General features: G+C 43.1%; 1 protein-coding gene across 3 annotated transcripts in view; it reads left to right on the top strand.

Annotated features, from left to right (window-relative positions):
* The window catches only part of OSBPL6 (oxysterol binding protein like 6), a 198,889-nt gene that overhangs the window by 168,096 nt on the left and 12,749 nt on the right, over positions 1–18,044 (top strand). For all 3 annotated transcript variants that reach the window (XM_084642916.1, XM_084642917.1, XM_084642918.1), the window contains 7 exons: positions 1,252–1,389; positions 9,665–9,752; positions 9,980–10,233; positions 14,617–14,754; positions 15,120–15,183; positions 15,674–15,752; positions 17,044–17,188. In XM_084642916.1, coding sequence (XP_084499042.1) covers positions 1,252–1,389; positions 9,665–9,752; positions 9,980–10,233; positions 14,617–14,754; positions 15,120–15,183; positions 15,674–15,752; positions 17,044–17,188 — 906 coding nt within the window. The remainder of the gene's footprint in view (positions 1–1,251; positions 1,390–9,664; positions 9,753–9,979; positions 10,234–14,616; positions 14,755–15,119; positions 15,184–15,673; positions 15,753–17,043; positions 17,189–18,044) is intronic.

Genomic DNA, 18,044 nt, shown 5'->3' on the forward strand with positions numbered 1-18,044 from the left:
GTGCAGTCTCTCCACACCGTGGAAACCTCCTTTAAAGGAGTATTTTGGGGGCAGCTTGTTGTGGAGGAAGCCTGGGCTAGATGGCATCAGTGGAGCCACAATGCTAGAGAGTTGGGCAAGTGACAGGAGGAGCGGGAAGGGCTTGTGCGGAGTCACAGGGCCTCTGTATGCCGGCTATGGTCTTCTGCAGAGTCTTCACTGTCCTCATGTGTCTCAGCAAGTATCTGGGGCGTGTGGGAGAGAACCCTCTTGTTCATTCCGCAGTGGAGCAATCCTGACTCCTCTCTCCACCCCAATGGAAAGATATAGGGAAAACCTCTCTGAATTTTTTTCTCCCTCTCTCTGGGTTGTCCCATGGAAAGAGTAATGTATCCCATAGTGTACAATTATATTGATTCAAGCCATACCAGCTCATTCTCCTTAGCTGTATTGGCTCTTTGGTGCTAATATCAATAACCATTTATTGTTATCCAAAGTAATCCGAATATGACTCAGAGTACACACAGGGAACTGCTGTATGGAGTAAGAAGTTGCAGTAATCACTTTTCTGAACATCGCCATGTTTCAAGAGATTATTTTGTCACTACTGAAATTAAGAGGGGCATTAATTTGAAAATAATAATTAAAAATAACCCCTCAGCCTTTTAAGCCATTTTTTTGTTTTGATGAAGGATAGTTGCCATGTGGTTAATGAAAAATATTATGAAAGATGTCTCAATCCCAAACGTCTTTGGAGCTCATAATTGAAATGCTTTAGCACTATACAACAAAAGTCCACAAAGCTGTTCCTCTGGGTACAGAATCCAGATCCGTGATTATACACGCTACTGAAGCTTAAAGAACAAGAGGACTTGTGGCACCTTAGAGACTAACAAATTTATTTGAGCATAAGCTTTTGTGAGCTACAGCTCACTTCATTGGATGCAACAAGTGCCACAAGTCCTCCTTTTCTTTTTGCAGATACAGACTAATACAGCTGCTACTCTGAATACTGAAGCTTACTTACTTCTGCTTCTGAGTAGGACTGTATCTCATTTTGATGGATGTGTAATTATTCAGAGGACTAGATTTTTTTTTTGGTAATATTTCAAATCTCGTTTGTTAATTGTATGGAAATGTTGGCCCAAATATGTACTTCAAATAAGTGTTTCACATGGATAATTTTTCCTACGCTCCATCTCTTACCCCGTATGCACTAGTTTTGTCTATTAGAAATAGTATTTTAAGTCCTTATGTTTGTTTTGTTTACAGACTGGTGAACAAATCCATGTCAATCTCCCCTTGTCTCAGCAAGTTTCTCATGAGAGCAGGCTCTCTATGTCTGAATCTGTCTCCGAATTCTTTGATGCACAGGAAGTGCTTTTGTCCGCAAGCTCATCAGAAAATGAGGTAGGCCATAGCACTGTGTCATGTGCTGTTTGTCAATAATCTTAATAACAATGGGATCAGATAGCATAAGACAACAATTACCAAATGAACCTTTGACCCTAATTCGGAAATGTTCTGTAAGTAGCATTGACAAGTAATCCTGAGACTCTTAAGTGTTCCATGGAGAGTCACAGCAATTAGAATTATTGTGTAGAAATGCAGTGTATTTGGTATCTATCCTTGCTAGACAATGCAAATCTCCATATAAGGGTAAGATGGAAGGGATCCATAATGTGTGTCTGTGGGTGGCCACTAATCTGGATGAAACCATCTGAATTAAAAAAAAAAAAATTACACAAAGTCACTGTCTGTGACTGAAAGTATAGGTAGTATCTGGAAAACTGGGCAAGGGGATTGTTCAACTGTTGTGCAAACTACAGCAGTCAGGAATAGTTCAGGCCACAGAATAATGCTGCGATCCCTGACTCTCCTGGGTTGTTCCAGATGTTTACGTGGCATTTGGAATGGTGTGCTGAGGATTTACACTGCAGAATTCTCCCATGCTTGGATGAGTGGCATGTGGAACTTCCCTTAATTTTTTCTTCTGTTTCTGCTAGACAGTGTCTCTAAATCCCCTACTGTGGTTTTTGTGGATAATCATGTGCTTTTAACTACGACTTTTTAAAAGTGCTATTGTAGAATTTCTAAATGGAATCACTTCATCTTTCCAAATAGCATCACTGTTGAATCCTGAGCCCTTAGTGATAAAGTTTGCACGCACATTCTTTAAGAGCTGCAATAATCCTCTTCTGTCTAGCCCCTTGTTGTTACCTTGCCTGCTGTTAAATTACATTGCACTTGTACACCTTTTCAGGCTTCATTTTCCTAACCCTACACTATACCACACAAAGAAAAGTGATTTCACACTTCAGGGGGAGGGAGCAACATCCTGTTGTTACATAGCAACTGCCTGATGTGAAAGGGTTGGGAGCAAGTGGCAGATTTCTTGCCCTGAACACCCAACCTCCTTAGGAGAGCAGTAGCGTCTTTGCAGGGTGCTGATTCAGCAGATTTCTCAAGACTACAGACTAGCTCAGAGAGTGAATTCCCCAACTGGATGCTTCCATAGCTGGTACCTTGAAATTAAAATAAATAAAAAATAATTTTAATCCATTTAAAACATATAAGAACAATGTTGCTCTTTAGGATGCATAGACAAATAAGACCTTCAAATTGTTTACTGAAACCAGCAGCTCCAGGTTCTACTTCAACCTCAGTCAGAGCATCTGCTGTGAGGAGCCTTTAATGTTAACATGACGCAGACTAAAGCACCCCTGAAGAGAGACACAGGACACTTAAAACTCTTTTGTATTCTACTACCCACTGCCACATGTAAGGCTTGGAAGTAGCTGAGAGTAAAAGCATCTTTTAATAAAAGAAGAAAATAGCTAGTTTCTCTATTTAAGGCAACTTGAGAGCCAGCGAAAATAACTTCATAGGCTTCACAGTGGAGATCCCACAACTCCACCAGGTGAAACGCAGTCTAGGCCAGTGCTTCTCAAGCTATCTGATGTGGAGGACCGGCATTTTTTTTTCCAATGTGCGTGCAGACCGGCAGCCGATGGCTCGGGGACCGGCAGCCGGTCCGCGGACCACCACTTTGAGTAGCACTGGTCTAGGCTACTATCAAATTTAGCAAAGGGAACAAATCTTCAAGGATTGAAAGCATGCAAAGGCCTCCAGTGTTTTTGTTATTTATCTCAAGCGAGCTGCTGGATGCTTAGCTCTTTGGAAAATCCGCCTTTAGTTTAAAAAACAGACTCTTTTCTTTAACTGTATTATTCGACTTGCCATCAAAATAAATAGTTTATTTTAGCCCCTTTTGGAGATAGGAAAAACCATAATTTTCTTCCTTACTCCCCCTAATCTCAAGGCCCCGGATTGCGGTATTTTCAGTCCTTAAGGGCTGGAATCTATAACCTGAGCTGCTCACAGGAGGGTTCCTCCAGGAACCATTCCCCAACTAATGTAATTGTTTTCAGCACTTTGAGATCTATGGATGAAGAGCGCTACAAAAGAGCTAGGTTTTATTATTTTTACGGTTACTGTTTTAAACTGAAAATCTTTTAATTTTATAATTGGAATAAACCTCTCCAGGGAGTACAAATGACTGTGCAAGGCTTGGGAGTTCAGCTTCCTGCTTCACTGAGCACCTAGCCTGTGCTGGTGTCACCTAATACCGAACCAGCTTGTTGTTGCACTGCATCCATTGTGATGGTCGGCAGGAAAACCGCTTCTTACGTCGTTCACCCCAGTGAGCAGCTCTTTTAGTTACTATCTGCTGACCAATCGATACAGAGAGAGGAGAGAAACCAGGGAATGCCTGACAAAATCAATTCATTTATTCAAGGGGAAAATATTAATGAAATAACAAAATAACCAATTTTTTCCCTTCTCTCATTCATGTGTGTGCACATTAATTAATTTTGAGGAACAGAAAGTGACTGGGAGGATACTTAAAAAGTTTTTGCTCCTGTTCTACAATAAATACCATTCTGCATATGCTCTTGTCATAGGGCAGTGTGAGGTATTTTACAAGTTCAGGACTGGCCAGTTTATTTGGGTTTGGCAGTACCCAATAAGGGGCATCATGCCAGGGAAGACGTTGGGTCAGTGGCTAATTGGAAGTGAGACCTACCCAGGAATGGTGGGAAGAGCCAGTCCCAAACCATCCCCCTACCTCCCTTGCAAAGAACCTTTTCCCCCCAGTTCTTCTGCCTGACCTCTCTCTTTCCTGGTGGCAAGCCCTATCCCCTAACTCCTGGATGTAAGAAGCAGGGGGTGGATAGCTCTGAGTAGTTTGAGCAGATGTAGAGTGGGGGAGTTCCTGGCACAGAGCCCATAGCAGCTCCATCCCAATGATCAGGCTGGTGGGAAAGGTCAGTTCTGTGTAGAATGGAGCCTGTGCAGTCGGCACTTCCAGCACCTGTGCTAAGAGGGGAATGGCCTTTGCTAGCAGGTAACCAGGGAGGCCTTAGGAAGGTGACTGGGGACAGGGCATGGGAGAAAGAAAGAAGATGAGTTTCGTACATTCCCATCTTTTGTCTTAGAACATGACATTCATGTTAAGGGTTAAACTCCTCTCTTGTGATGTGGCATTCTGCAGCTGCCACCACTATAGTGCTCTGCTGCTATCTGCCCAAAAGGCAGGTGGGGGATGCTGCTATTACTTACAAAAGTCAAGTTCTGCCCTGGGCTGAGCCATGTGTATTTATTGGGAAGAGGGGGTATGGAGCCTATTACTTCCAATTTCCCCCTGAAGCAAGTGGACAGAATCTCTATTACAGCCACTGAGGGCTTGTCTACACTTACATTTTATAGCGCTCTAACTTGCTGGCTCAGGGGTATGAAAAATCACCCCTCTGAGCGCAGCAAGTCTGAGCACTTTAAAGCGCTAGTGTAGACCAGCTCCGAGCTAATCCCCTCATGGAGGTGGATTACCAGGAGCGCTGGGAGAGCTCTCTCCCCGCGCTTGCGCACGACCACACTCGCACTTCAAAGCACTGCTGTGGGAGCGTTCCCGCGACAGCGCTTTGACGTTTCCAGTGTAGCCATGCCCTCAGGAGCACATCACGGGTAGGACTTGGCCTCTGTCCTGGCCGTGCACCCATGGGGATATGTTCTGCTGACTAGCATGTTTAGCACCCCAGAGTATACGGGCTGCTATCTAGGATATCCAGCATGGTTAGGCCGCCTGCTGAATAGCACATATGCTGTGCCTTGCACTGGCAGGATGGCTCTTTTACAGCGACATGCTGGCACTTTCTGTTCCCCCAGCCCATGAGTCAATGAGGCAGGATTTCATAATTATCTAGTGTCAGTTTCTCTCTAGCACAATAGTCTTTTAAAACAGAGGAGGTAAAATTTTAGTCTTCATGCGGAGCTTGGTGAGTAAGGTACAGTGTGCCATATGTGCTCAGTTAAATTTGAGAAGCTAATTCCTTCCTTCCTTCCCACTTTCTCTGTGGAGCTTGTAATGTGGGGGATTACAAAGGAACACCGAACAGATGCTGAGTTAGTTCTCCTGTTTTATTCTTAACAAATCTGAATTACTGTTAAGATTTTTGACGATATTAAAAAGTTAAGTGAAGCATCATAAAATATTTTGGGTGATGAAAAATGAATGTCTTCTTAAATGACCCTTAACAAATATGGGTCCAAAAAGAATGCTTCATATCCAAGAGCATAATTTTGTTTTGGTTAGCTTGCTGTATGCCACAGAAGAAAGTAATTACTTTTTCTCTGTGTGTATTAAAGCTTTAAAAATATTGCTTGTTCAGTTTGGTAGGATTTTTTGAAACATTTCTCCCTTATCTGACATTTGGAGGGCGACGGGGGCAGTATTAAAAATACCTTGACTAATTCTTTACATTTTTTTAGTCTATTTAAAACACAGTAATGAAATGATGTTGTACAATTGCCATATTTTCCCTCCATCTTTTCGGCATTATTAGCTTACTCATGGTAGAGTGTGCCAATGTACTGTACCTTTGACCAGGAAAACTCTCAATTCTCTGGCACAGGATGCTACAAGAACAGTGTGGCCAGGGTTCTCCATCTGGAGAATAGAATTTCTTAATTCAATTTGTAGATCTACCAGGTGTACAATGTATTGTTACCATCTCCCTCTGGATCAGTTACATAGACATGAACAAATTTCAGCATATTTTATAACATTTAAGCTTTGATTATCTTAAGTCACACTAATAATATATGTCTGACAATCATTACTTTGCAGTTTTCATGCATTGTGTAGTATTTTGGAATTTTCAACTTTTTAGGAAAAGAAAATTTTGTTTGGAAAGACCAACACAGATGTTTTTTAAAAATAATAATTTGCAAAATAACCTAACACTGATATCAGCTGAATGGCAAAAGCAGCTTCAAAATCAGGAATTTCTGTTTATATAACTTTGCTGTCCCTTGAGCTGTGATTTATTTTTTGTTCTATAGGATAAAAATATGCTAATTAAAGAGAGCTTATCAGGCAGGTTAAGCCTAAAAAAAGTAAAAATAACTCTTCTTAAAAAAACCTAACGTCATTAATAAAGAATGAGTGCGAATTTGTGTGAGACAAGATGGATGGATCTTTTATTGGACCAACTTCTGTTTGTGAGAGAGACAAGCTTTTGAGCCACACAGAGCTCTTCTTCAGAGCGTATGTGTGGAACTATACATTATGTGGTATGTAGATGGAATGTAATTCTACTTGCTGTGACACTGGATCAGTCTGTTGCACACAATATGATAGATCTCAAGTGGCCTGGTCCAGGGAGCAAACCTCGATGCTCCTTTTCCACTTCACCTTTGAAAGCTGACTGGCTTTCTAATGTCTCCCTAATGGCACATGTCCTGAGCTCCCCATTGTTCAGCTAAATGTTTCAGTCCCCAGATTACAATGGCACTGGCTTCTACAGGACAGTGTACTAGACAGGAAAACTGAAAGCAGGAAATTAACCCTGGGGCTTGGTTACATATAAAGTGGAAACTCAGCCATTCTGAAGCAGTATGGGAAAAGTTGTGCTGCATCACGGCTAAGTGATCCATCATGCAATTCCGTTATCTGCCGATAACAAACACTTTCCTGCCAAGCCAGGACGGCATTTCATGAGGAAGCAAGTGGAAAGGAAAGTTTAGGAGGAGGCACTAGCCTCATATTTACAAGTGCATGCAGGGCACAGACATATTTCTACCCTGAGCCATACTTTGATTATTGTTATGACGTGCTCTGAAATACCTGCTTGCAATATAAGTTAGGAAGATTGATTGTAATCTTTAAGGACCAGAGAGCATTTTGTGATGCCTGTATGATAAACTAATGAAATTGTGAGACACGTTTTTTAGAATTGCATGTATAAAATTACTATGCAGGTTTTTTTGCATGCCCAATTACTGTGATTGCAAACTCCAGGTCATATGTCTGTACCATGCATTCATATATACGTATATGTGTGTGCCTTGTATGTATGCACAGAGATCTAATTAGCTATTTGCATATGCAGTTACCACACTTGTGCACCCAGTCTTGCCCTGTATGACTGAATAGCCATACATTTGAACGTGTCAAACTACACTGTGCTCTGTTGCCATGTACAGCTATGTATTGTACGGTGTACTGCACTGCACAGCAGAAAAAAATTCTTCAATTTTATTTTTAAAAAATGCTCAAAATCTAAATGAAATGTTATGTTTCAAGCCAAACAAAACATTTAGTTCAACCAGAACTCATTGTTTGGACTTTTCAATTCACCAAAAGCTTCAAAAAAATTTGTTTTGAGTCTGCCCAGAAGTAATTTTGGGTGGGTTTTTTTGTTTTTGTTTTTTGGAACTGCCAGGAAACCAAAATAATCAGTCATTCACATAGCTCTACTTATAACAGAAGAAAAGCATTGAGAATATATTAACCTGGCAACCTCCCTTTGTCACTACCATAGGCAGACTTCCTGCTTCAGTACAGTGGTAGTAAAACCGTTTTTTTGGTTGTGCTATGACATTTAAGTGTGAGCAGGCAATACAACAGTCTCACAGCAGCAACTTTGGTGACTTAAAATGGAAGGAAATAAAATAGGTCAAATTATGGTAAAAACTGGCTTGAACTCCTGATTTGAAATTCCTTCATCTGTTGGAGTGATGTTAGCAATAAGTCAGTTTAAAATGAGAGAAGTAATACTTGTGTTCATTTTTATTTTTCATTGTATGATACCTACCTGTGCAAAAAAACTCAGCAAATGTATTACATTTATTCATATATACACACACACACACACACACGCAAAAACCTAAGTGAACTGGTTGCTCCATAACCTGAAAGTCAACAGATTTGTACTCTGATGGATGCACAGGGAAAGCAAATTCCAGAGCTCGAGGGCTGTGTACTGTGAAAGCCATGTTTCCAAACCTGATATTTAAAAATAAGGGCCTGTTAGCAAAAGAGTCCCAGCTGACCTCAGGTATTGTGATAGAACATGGGGAGAAAGACACGTAAGTAGATGAAGATGGACTGTATTAGCATTTTCGCTCTTTTAGGGCCTGATCCAACTCCTCTTCTATGTAGGTGCTTATACCACACTCATCACTGCAGTATCTGAGCTCCTTACACTACTGCATTAAGCAATGTGACTAACATCTAATTAAGTGTTGTTTGTTCTCTTATCCTCTCCCTAGGGCAGGGGTGGGCAAACTTTGTGGCCCGCGGGCCACATCAGGGTTGCGAAACTGTATGGAGGGCCGGGTAGGGAAGGCTGTGCCTCCCCAAACAGCCTGGCCCCTGCCCCCATCCACCCCCTCCCACTTCCCGCCCCCTGACTGCCCCCCAAAGAACCCCTGACCCATCCAACCGCCCCTGCTCCCTGTCCCCTGACTGTCTCCTGGAACCTCCTACCCCTTATCCAACCTCCCCGCCCCTTTACCATGCCGCTCAGAGCAGCAGGAGCTCGCAGCCACACAGCCTGGCGAGAGCCAGCCATGCTGCCCACGTGGTGGTGTGGCTGCGGAGGAGGGAGGACAGCAAGGGAGGGGCCGGGGGCTAGCCTCCTGGTCGGGAGCTCAAGGGCTGGGCAGGACAGTCCCGCAGGCCATAGTTTGCCCACCTCTGCCCTAGGGGGAGACTTCAACAGGAGTGGGCGTGGACACACTAAGGCCATGTCTTCACTACCCGCCGGATCGGCGGGTAGTGATCGATCTATTCGGGATTGATTTATCGCATCTAGCGTAGACACGATAAATCTATCCCCGATTGCTCTGCCGTCGACTCCGGAACTCCACCAGGGCGAGAGGCAGAAGTGGAGTCGACAGGGGAGCAGCGGCCGTCGATCCCGCGCCGCGAGGATGCAAAGTAAGTGATTCTAAGTTGATCTAAGATACGTCGAATTCCGCTACGCTATTCTCGTAGGTGAAGTTGCGTATCTTAGATTGACCTCCCCCCCAGTGTAGACCAGGCCTACGGGTGAACAAAGTCTAAGATAGAGTCATAAGTGAAATAAATTTGAAGGTCTTTGTTTGGCTCCATAACACTTAATTCAGTAAAATTCAATGAGCATAAAATTTCTCTTGGTGCTATTAGGGGATTTGTTCTTTGCACATGCAAACTGAATCAAACCTGGTAGACCTAATTTTAGCTCTGCCAGGCTAAACGTGGTTCCTTTGAATGTTTGTTTTGCTTAATTTATTTGTGTTTTTACTGTATAAGTGATGTCCTGGATTTCATTCACTAATTTTTAAATTTTTTCTTCTGTAGGCTTCTGATGATGAATCCTATATCAGTGATGTGAGTGATAACATATCTGAGGACAACACCAGTGTTGCAGACAACGTTTTCCGACAAAGTATACACCATATTTTTAAAAAACTTCAGAAAATTACATTTGTTTTCAGATCATGAGCCAAATTTACTGCTGGTATAATCAGGCACAATTCAGCTGAAATCAATGGAATTGCACCTGTAGTGCAATTCCAGTGGTGAATTTGGTCCCATGAATGAATTTTGTTATGTTTTTAAAGGGGAGATTTCAATACAATTATATTTTCTTCCTCTTCTTCTCCCCCCATGCAGTTCTTAATGGTGAGCTAGCAGGAGGTGCATTCAGGAATGGACGTCGGACTTGTCTCCCAGCTCCCTGTCCTGATACCAGTAATATCAATCTGTGGAATATTTTGAGAAATAATATTGGCAAAGATCTCTCCAAAGTCTCCATGCCAGTTGAACTAAATGAACCTCTTAATACTTTACAACACCTTTGTGAAGAACTGGAATACAGTGAACTCCTGGACAAAGCTGCTGAAACTGATGATCCATACGAACGCATGGTAATAAATTTAGTACAGCACAACTTTGTATATGCAAAAGCTTAGATTTTTCTCATCTTCCCCAGGGGCTCTTGTGTGTATCCTGCACAGGGTTCCATTTTGTCATTCCCCTGGTTCATTGTATATGTGAGATTGCCCAGAGAAATTGCGAGACTTTTGGAACCGTAATTCCATCAGCATCCAGATGATGCTGATCTCATCAGAGGCGCCGTCTTTCTGAGTTGCCATAGGGTGCTCGATCCCCATTCCGCCCCAGGCCTTGCCCCCACCCCGCCCCTTCCCCAAGCCCCCACCCCACTCCCGCCTCTTCTCAGCTGTGACCCCGCCCCACCCTGTTCCGCCCCCTTCCTCCGAGCACAGCCCACCATCACTACCCTCACACCACAGTACCTCCTGCACGCCGCTGAACAGCTGGTTGGCAGTAGGCGGGAGGGGAAGGAGCTGATCGACAGGGCCCACCGGCGAGCAGGAGGCACTGGGGGGAAAGGGCAGAGCTGACTTGGGGGGGGGGCTGCTGGTGGGTGCTGAGCACTCACTATTTTTTTCTGTGGGTGCTCCAGCCCTGGAACACCCATAGGGGCAGTGCCTATTCGTCTACAGTCTCATGGCTTTCTAATTTCTGGATTAAAAGAGGTTGAAATGACAATGCACTAGTTGAGGCTCAGTCCAATGAGGTAGTGAGAGAAAACACCTGAATTAGTTGATGAGGATTGCCTGCTTCCTCTGTTTGAAAGCATATGTCTGCACAGGTGGTGTATTCCTCCGGGCCCCAGGGATGCTCCACCCCCCCGCCGCCACTCCGCCCCAGGCGTCACCCCCACCGACTCTCTTCCCCCAAGCCTCCACCCCTGCTCTGCCCCAGCCCCCATCCCCACTTCTCCCAAGCCCGCACCCCACCTCTTCTTCCCCCTGCTCCACCACTGCCCCGCCTCTTCCCGCCCAGTTCCACCCCTGAGTGCGCCCCGTCCCCGCTCCTACTCCCTCTTCCTCTGCGCCTCCTGCATGCTGCAGAACAGCTCATCGCTGCGGATGGGAGGTGCTGGGAGGAAGCGGGGGAGCTGGCTGTCAGTGGGTGCTAAGTACACACTAATTTTTTTTCCATGGGTGCTCTATCGCAGGGCTCTGTGCTCCGCTCAAAGTTCCACATCATTTCAGGATGCAATTCCAGCTATTAGTTATGATCTGATAACCCTGAATGATCTAGTACCTGGCTGGATTAGGCATTTCTCCCTACTCCAACCCCATTTCCTATAATTACAGTTCATATGGGGATTGGTTCCTAGGATTGAATAAATGGGGATTGGTGGCCATAGGATTTCATTTAAAAGTCCTTGGCTATACAGTTTTCTTCCTTGGTTTATCAGTGTCCAGTGTGTACACCATTTGTATAAGATATTTTCCTGAGTTTGAGAGTAACAACTAAGTAGTTTGCTGTTGGTACAATAGGCAATGGTGATTATATCTTTGTCTTGGTTTGCTTGCCCATTGTGGACATCGCTTACATTTATATTCTATAGAGAGTGTCTATAAGTATTATTGAGTTTATACCTCACTAAATCTCACTAATGACTGGGAAGCACATTGTGAATTTTGCAAATTAGTGAGTAAACACCCAAACACAATAAAAAGCTTGGGGATATTATATCTGCATACTTGTACATTTATTTAGTTAGTGTAGTTTCTTATTAAGGATACCCACACATAAATGTTAACTGTGAGTGAAGGTTGTTAGACTGCATAGGCCACCAAGGCAAACTGTAAAAAGCAAGGAAATAAGCAGTGATATAATTCAATACCCCATCCACACTTCCTTCGTCGGTTCGCATTCTTGCCCTCAGCAACCTCTCTTTCCTCAAGGCGCTAAAGACGATGGATCTGTGCCAGTGAGTGCTGCATCCTGCTTGGGGCTTGGTGGCAGAACTGGAGGAAAAGAGACTGCGACTGGGAGCCAGTAGGCAGGGGTAACATAGGTGTGGGAGTGATGGGAGGCCGGGGAAGGGAAGAGTCAGATTGGATGAGGAGCTGAGTGGGATTGGCTGGGCAAGCAGCCTGGTGGGGCAGGATGAGACTGGAAGAGGTTAGGATAGGGAGTACAGATGCGGGAGACTGAGACTGGAATGAGAAGCCTGAAGAATGGAGGGTGGGATTGGTTAGGAGAAGAGAATGGGACTGGGACAGTGAGCCATGGGGCGGGGGGAAGAGACACGAATAGGGCAGGGATAGGCTGGAGGGATAGGGCCAGAAAGGATCATGCTTGGGGGGAATGAGCAGATTAGAGCACATTCCCCTCCTTAGCCTAGAATGGAACCCAAGATTCCTGAGTCCTCTGTTGTCAGCAAATATCCGTGAAACCAACTGGGAAAGTGTCTCATCGCCCTCTAGTGCTAGTCCATTCAGAGGATGACAACCAGCTGCTGCTATCATTTACTCAATTAGCTCAAGTAACAGAGTGTTCTACAATGGATCTAAAGGTTCCAATCCTGCTGATGAATCATGTGGGTGTCACTACGATGCTGCATGATGGAATTTCTGTTTTTGCAGTTTGCTTTTTTAAAAACCTAGGAAATTATACCAAAAAACCTATGATGAAAGAACATTAAGATTGAAAACTCAGTTAGTTTATCCTGAATGAGGAGAATATCTTTTTATGGGCCAGATTGTCCACAGACCCTGAGCAGAGCTCAGGCACAAAAGGGAAGGGCAGTCCTGGACCAATTGCAACTCCCCAATCCTGCACCATCTGGCCCTAGCCTAAGTTACTGCTAAGGTCCCTCAGGGTATGTCTATACTTGCAATAAAACACTCACAGCTGGCCCACGTCAGCTGACTCTGGCTCACAGGGCTCGGGCTGCGGGGCTATAAAATTGCAGTGTACATGTTCAGACTGAGGGACTCTACTGCACCGTGGTGTCCCAGAGCCCAGGCTCCAACCCGAGCCCTAACGTCTACACTGCAGTTTTATAGCCTTGCAGCCTGAGCCCTGTGAACCCAAGTCAGTTGACCCGGGCCAACGGCAGGTGTTTTATTGCAGTGTAGACATACCCTAAGAGACTTCACGCCAGTAGAGAACTAGGTATACTTTGCTGCATCCCTGAGATGCCCCCTCCTCCTCTCCCTGCACTGGGGTGGGGGGACATCTGGTGAAGGAGGCAGCTCCCCACCTCTGCCAGCTTTATGCCAGCGGAGAGTGAGAGGAATTATCTTCTAGTCAGTTATGGCTAAAATACAGCCATTTTGTACTGCCTGGGTGGCCCAAAACAGCAGACATGTCTACATTGTCCCACAATTCAGATTGTGGATGTGTGAATAGCAGTGCGCCCCAGAGTGCTTCCCTGTATCTCCCTCACATGGATGCTGCAGGTGCGAACTAAAACGTTCCTACTTTGTATTAACATAGACCTTAATGTGAACCGGGAACCTTTTAGTTCATGTCTGCAGTGTCCACACAGGGGAGTTACTGCACGGCACTTTTGTGCACACTGCTGTTCGCAGCCCTGTAGTCCAATCTATAGGGCAGTGTAGACATGCCATAAGTGTAAAGTTCAAAAGTGGCCTATGTGCAATGTGACAGTTGGGTCTGTGTGTGTGTGTGAGAGAGAGAGAGAGAGAGAGAGAATTCTGAAGTTTGTGGGAACTTTGGTTGTTTAGCTAGAAGAGCCCAAACAAATGTGAGGAAGAACAGAACAAAATTTCAAAATTTTGAAAATCTGGCCACAACTGTAAAGTTATTAAATATTTTATCAAAAATATTACATAGAAAATTCAGTTGTCCTCTGAAGAATTATTGTGCCAAATTTGGAGACAAAATTTAATCTGAATTTAAAGGAAGAAACAAAGGAATCTTAATCCTTCTCTAAATGAAAATATCAGTACAACTTCAACTGTGAAGTCATCATTTCCAATGCCTCTATAATGGCACTTCAAAGCAAATAGTGAATGTTCTGTAGTATATTTCGTAAACGTAATAAATTCTTAATATTGTGAGACTTCAGCTAATACAAACTCTGCCATTAAACCTCTGCTGAGGAATGGTGAGAGATCATCAGTTTTTGTTTGTGAATTATGGGCTGTATAGATTAGCAAGATCCTATTGTATTGTTTTATGTTTTCTGTGTGCCCAGAGGCTATGGTGATGTGCCGCCCAAAAGTTTGTGTATTATTCAGACACATAAATAACCAGATGCTGCAGGCTTTCCTTTCCATTCATTACTTTGCAGGACATAGATAGTTTTCTGTTACTATGTAGCCCTTCAAATAGTGAACGAATAAAGGGGCAATTAAGTGTTTTTAAATGATACATTTATTCACATTGCTGCCCACACAAGTGACAATGATGAGAGAGCATACCGAGGAATCTTTAGCTGTTTTTCTGTGTTTTAACAGGTTCTTATAGCTGCCTTTGCAGCTTCAGGGTATGCCTCCACTTACTACAGAGCAGGAAGCAAGCCATTCAATCCAGTGCTCGGTGAGACTTATGAATGTATTAGGGAAGACAAAGGATTCCGATTTTTCTCAGAGCAGGTAAAACCTGTTTCTATGTAAATCTTCATTTCTTTGGACAGCGGAGTGACTTTAATTTCTCTTTATAGTTAAGAGCTTCTATTCCCACTAGAGTAAATAGAGTTTGACGTGAAAGTTGTTAAATCCAGAAAAAAATGTAAAAGAAACTAAAATGATTTATGTAAAATATATTCTTTAATGTAGGAGGCTGTAAAAATAAAGTCTACTTCACGTTAAACATGCTGAGGCTTTTTGTGTGTTTGTTTTCTTGTAATATACATGACTGTACAGTTTTTAACTTGAGGTAACTGTCGGGTGCACTGATTTTTAAAAATGAAAGACTTCTTTTGTGTTAAACAAGTCCTCACTGTAATTTCTTTTTCCAGGTTAGCCATCATCCACCCGTTTCTGCCTGTCACTGTGAATCAAAGAATTTTGTGTTTTGGCAAGGTATATATTTTAATTCAAAAGCCTAAAGATCAAGTTTTTAATCATATAAAAATGTTATGATCTCAAAATTATTATAATTAGGGATGTAGTTCTCTTGAATTTATTTAAGAGATTAGTAGAGTTATTATATTAAGTTATGCTGGCTGTTGCTCTAAAGTGTTTCAATTTTAAACTGTAAGGAACGAGCTGATGCAGTATTTTATCATCACTGCCAGAGTGACTTGAATTATGTTTATTTGTTCGGCTGTCTTTATTTAAAGCTTTATACAGAACACACTGTTATCTGTTAGAAGACAAGGGGTACATTAGCCTCTCTGACATAAGGTGGTCCCTCCGGAATAACCCTTTTTCTGTCTTCAAAGCAGGTTAATGTTCTGTTCAAAACAGGCAGTCTGGCATAGATCATCTGGTATGCCATTTAGTGGCATAGATCTCTGAAAGTATAATATTTTGGTCTTTCGTAATTTTCTAATATTTCACTATTATTTAGATATCAGATGGAAAAATAAGTTCTGGGGGAAATCAATGGAAATCCTGCCAATTGGAACACTGAATGTGACTTTTCCAAAGTAAGTTACTGTCTTGTTTCCTTCGGCTGTTTTTTGTTGTTGTTGTTTTGTTTTAAATCTAGGCAGTTACTCTTCCTTCTGAGGGCTGGATGGATTGTGAAGGGGGGAGTAGAGATCCTACATGATTAGCAGCTGGCAGGATGTGAGCTCCCTGCTCTGATCTCCCATTGCAGGATGAGGTGATGAAGCATTGTTGGAGGCTGAAGGCTTAGTCAGTCAGGCACTTGGAGGGAAAACCAGGGAACTCTCTAAAAGCATCTCACTGGTAGAGGAAAATAGGTGCATGTGAGGAGGCATAACTCCATACCCAGTCGTTGGAGTGCTGAGCTGCCCGGAGCAAATCCGTTCAACTCTGTCGGCAGCTGGCGCTATGTCTGCAGTAGGGCTCTCAAGGGTGCTAATGCTGGGCTCATCTGAACCAGGATTAACACAACAGGGAAATGTTTCACAATCTTCTGTAGTGTAGACAGGGCCAAATGGCTTCTTTCAAGCCCTCAGGGAGGGAAGAGGGGATTTGGTCACAGAGGTCAAGCAGTGTGTGGCCTCCCAAACCCCATCTGCAGATCTTAGATCTTGGGTGCACTCCGCCCTTTGGCAGCACAGCTTCTGTAGGGAATCTTTCTTACATTTTCCTCCATCTTGTCACAAAGTGGAAGCTAATACCAAAAGATCAACGTCGCCTTCTGCATATATCTATTGGCCTGGCTATCTGACAGTTTCAGAGGGGAGCATGCCATGTATAGCATCTGCTCTCTGGCTCCATCCTCCCAACCCCCAGGACTGGGGAAGCTCTGACTGCGTGGAGTTGCCAGAGGAATTCTCAGGAAAGGGGACAATATGCCATTGAGTTACTGCTCCCCACTTCCTCTCTATTCTTTCTATTTCAGACCTATTTTACTTTTATTAGTTCCCATTGCATCTGAGAGAAATACATGGTAACCAGGACTCTAGTCCACCACAGCATTGTAGATCATGCTGAACTTTAAATCTAATGCTAATGAAGTCGCTGATCAGGACCAAAGTGTTCAGTACTACAGGGATTGAGCCTTTAATGCAGGACTTTAGTGGTCCACAGAGCCTCTCGTGAATTTCACCCATATAGAATAATTTAGGATTAATAATGGGGAATAATAGTGTGGAATCCACACTTTTAATGAGCCAGACTACTGATTCAAATGTTTTTGAGGGATATCTTATTTTGTGTATGTGATTATCTGGCTGGATTTCACTTTTTGTCAGTAATATTGAAATGTAATTTACATTACCAATTATATACTAACATTATTCCCAGGTATGGAGATTACTACGTGTGGAACAAAGTCACCACCTGCATACACAACATCCTTAGTGGAAGGAGATGGATAGAGCATTATGGAGAAATAACTATCAGAAACACAAAAAGCAGTGTTTGTATTTGTAAACTCACATTTGTCAAGGTAATTTATGATTTGTCATGCAACGGTAATATATGACAAAAAGTAAGCAGAACTATTTTCTTAGCCGAGACCTGGCTACAGTTTCCTCTGTCTTCTCAGTCGTCTGCTGTTCCCCTAAATTCCTTCTTCCCTGTTCTGTATCGTCACTGCTATCTTATCGGGTAAGAAGCCCAATAACAAAACTTCACCTAAATTGTGATCTGAGATGTCTGCCAGTATTAACATGTCTCTGTTGTTGCTGGACCAGCCCATTTGATGTCAGTGTGTGTCTGTGCCCATTTGATGTCAGCATCATACAATACATTACTATTTTTTTAATTTTAAAATGCAAATGGCCAAATTCTGTTCTATTAGGCCAGTAAAAACCAGGAGGAACTCTGTCCTTCAGAGCAGTTACTCTGGATTTAGACTGTTCTAATTTGAATTTGATCCTAAGTTTCGTATCTATTTAGAATAATGGTGTTCTGCTTCATTGTATTTATATATCCTGGTGATAGTTCTGTATAAAAACAGTAAGATGGATCTGCTAGAGCTTAATTTTTTTGTAAAAATAATTAAAATAATGAGTTTATTATCACTGGTGTTGCTACATACACTTCAATGTCAAAAGGCCCACCTCAGTTGCTGCAGTGATGCATTGTAGCTTGTCTCAGGTCAGGACTTGGTCAGTGCTTCGGAACCAGACTGTTTAAAGGTAAAAGGGAAGGGAATAGAAATGCCTGAGAAAAGGAGGACATAGGAGAGAATGAGAGAAAGCAAATACAGGGTGCTGTGGGATGAAAGTAGTCCCCCCCCCCATTTAGGTAACAGGATCTGGGCAAAGAATTTGCCAGTCTTTAGAGTGGCAGTGGCAGCA

The sequence above is a fragment of the Lepidochelys olivacea genome (assembly GCF_965140295.1).
Source record: "Lepidochelys olivacea isolate rLepOli2 genome assembly, chromosome: 11".
In the NCBI taxonomy this organism is placed as follows: Eukaryota; Metazoa; Chordata; order Testudines; family Cheloniidae; genus Lepidochelys; species Lepidochelys olivacea.